At 37.0% G+C, this 1,771-nt stretch overlaps 1 protein-coding gene across 1 annotated transcript; it reads left to right on the top strand.

Moving 5' to 3' along the window:
* Positions 1 to 1,244: 1,244 nt before the first annotated feature.
* Positions 1,245 to 1,755, top strand: LOC147818003 (apolipoprotein D-like). Its single transcript, XM_087179061.1, has 2 exons — positions 1,245 to 1,400; positions 1,572 to 1,755. Exons 1-2 carry the CDS (start codon positions 1,281 to 1,283, stop codon positions 1,695 to 1,697), a joined length of 246 nt encoding a protein of 81 aa, XP_087035187.1. The 5' UTR covers positions 1,245 to 1,280; the 3' UTR covers positions 1,698 to 1,755.
* The last annotated feature ends 16 nt before the right edge of the window (positions 1,756 to 1,771 follow it).

The following is a 1,771-nucleotide window of genomic DNA, read 5'->3' on the forward strand; positions in this document are numbered from 1 at the left end:
CCCCAAGAGAGATGTTGCCAACAGAGCATTTCCCACTGCCTAACTAGTGTCTAGCAAAAGTCTGCATGTGAGACATCTAGGGAACATCTCTAAATTGAACCATCTACTAATGGATGTTAGCTAACATTTGCTGATTAGCACTAAACATAAACAGAGGGTTGACGGTAGTGCGGTAGTATGGTCCTTAAAAACAGGTACAGAAGTACATAATTTTATAAATGTAACAGGCACAAATTATTTTGAGGTAAATGCTAATGTCAGCATGCTAACCTGCTCATGTTAACATGTTAAGCAGAAATATTGTTTGACAGTTTAATTTTAAAATTTTGGTTGAGTGTCTTTAAAGATAGAAACAGAAATATAAAAAAGCTTGCAATAATCAGATATTATTTTGAGTCTTGTCAACATGCTAACATGTGCACAGTGACAATGCTAGCATGCTAGTGTTATCATGCTAATATTTGCGAATTAGCACTAAACTAAACACAAAGCACAGCTAAAGGTAAACATATTAAGTACAGTTATAATATTTGTTGTATTAATGATTTATTTATTATTATTACTATTATTATTATAAATGTTTTAATTAGCCTATATTTTACTCATAACCACAAACTCCAATTTTATGTTGGTGCTGGAGGAAAAGTCAGGGGTTCACCAAAGTCATAAATGTTTGTTCAAATTTTTATGCCAAATACATTTGTTGAGTTATTTCAGTCACCTACTAAAGTGGTGGAAACACTTTAGTCCAGACTTAAATGAACTACAGTAGACCAATATCATGATGTCACACTACATCACTATACAGTACCTAACTATGAAATATCATAATATACATAATAAATACTCCTCTAATTATTTGCTTAAATTCAAGGAATCCGTTATTAACAACAGCCAAGGTCTTTGTACCACACTAATCTGACTTTTACACTAACCTGTCAATCATCTCTTTTTCTGTCAGAGGCCTGTTTAAACACAAAATAATTATTTGAACAGGTGCCAATTCCCACACACACTCCACAACTTTCTCAAAATAGCCTTGATGTAAACACTAAGGGGGGGGGGGCGGCAGAATGAAGTCACTGATGTATAAAAACACCATCAAAACTCAGACCATCACTGCTACCCGGTAACACAGGTAAGCTGCAGCTATGATTCTCTCCTATTGTCTACTGGTGACTATTTTTTGTGAATATGTAACAAAGATGCTTTTTATTGTTTTGTTGTATAACTGAATAACTGAACTGCCTTTTTTGTTCTCTACAGGTCGTGGAGAAAAGATGAATGCCATCGAGGTGATTTCCATCACTCTGCTGTCCGTCCTTGCAGCCAATGCTCAGGTCATCGTGCCAGGAAGATGCCCCAAGCCTGCTGTTCAGGAGAACTTTGATGCTGCCAAGGTGAATACCAAACCAAATATACTGTGAGGAAACAAGACTGCATTTTTCTACCTTTTCCATAATTGAATAAACTATACCTTGCAGGATGACAATTTTTGTAACTGAAGAAAATACTTGAAGACATGTCAAGCCTGACATAATGCTCCGATGTTCCCTGTGCTTCCCCTGCAGTATCTTGGTACATGGTATGATATCCAGAGACTGCCACACGCTTTCCAGAAAGGCGAGTGCAGCACTGCTACCTACAGCCTGAAGAGCCCTGGAGTAATTGGTGTCCTCAACAGGGAGCTGCTGTGAGTACTATGACTGCATCTTTAATGGCTTTACAGTGGTGGAGTATTCAGATCCTTTATCTAAATAAAAGTAATGTG

This window comes from Seriola lalandi, unplaced genomic scaffold (assembly GCF_002814215.2).
Source record: "Seriola lalandi dorsalis isolate HSWRI2012SDOR001 ecotype SW California unplaced genomic scaffold, Sedor1 jcf7180002054777, whole genome shotgun sequence".
In the NCBI taxonomy this organism is placed as follows: Eukaryota; Metazoa; Chordata; class Actinopteri; order Carangiformes; family Carangidae; genus Seriola; species Seriola lalandi.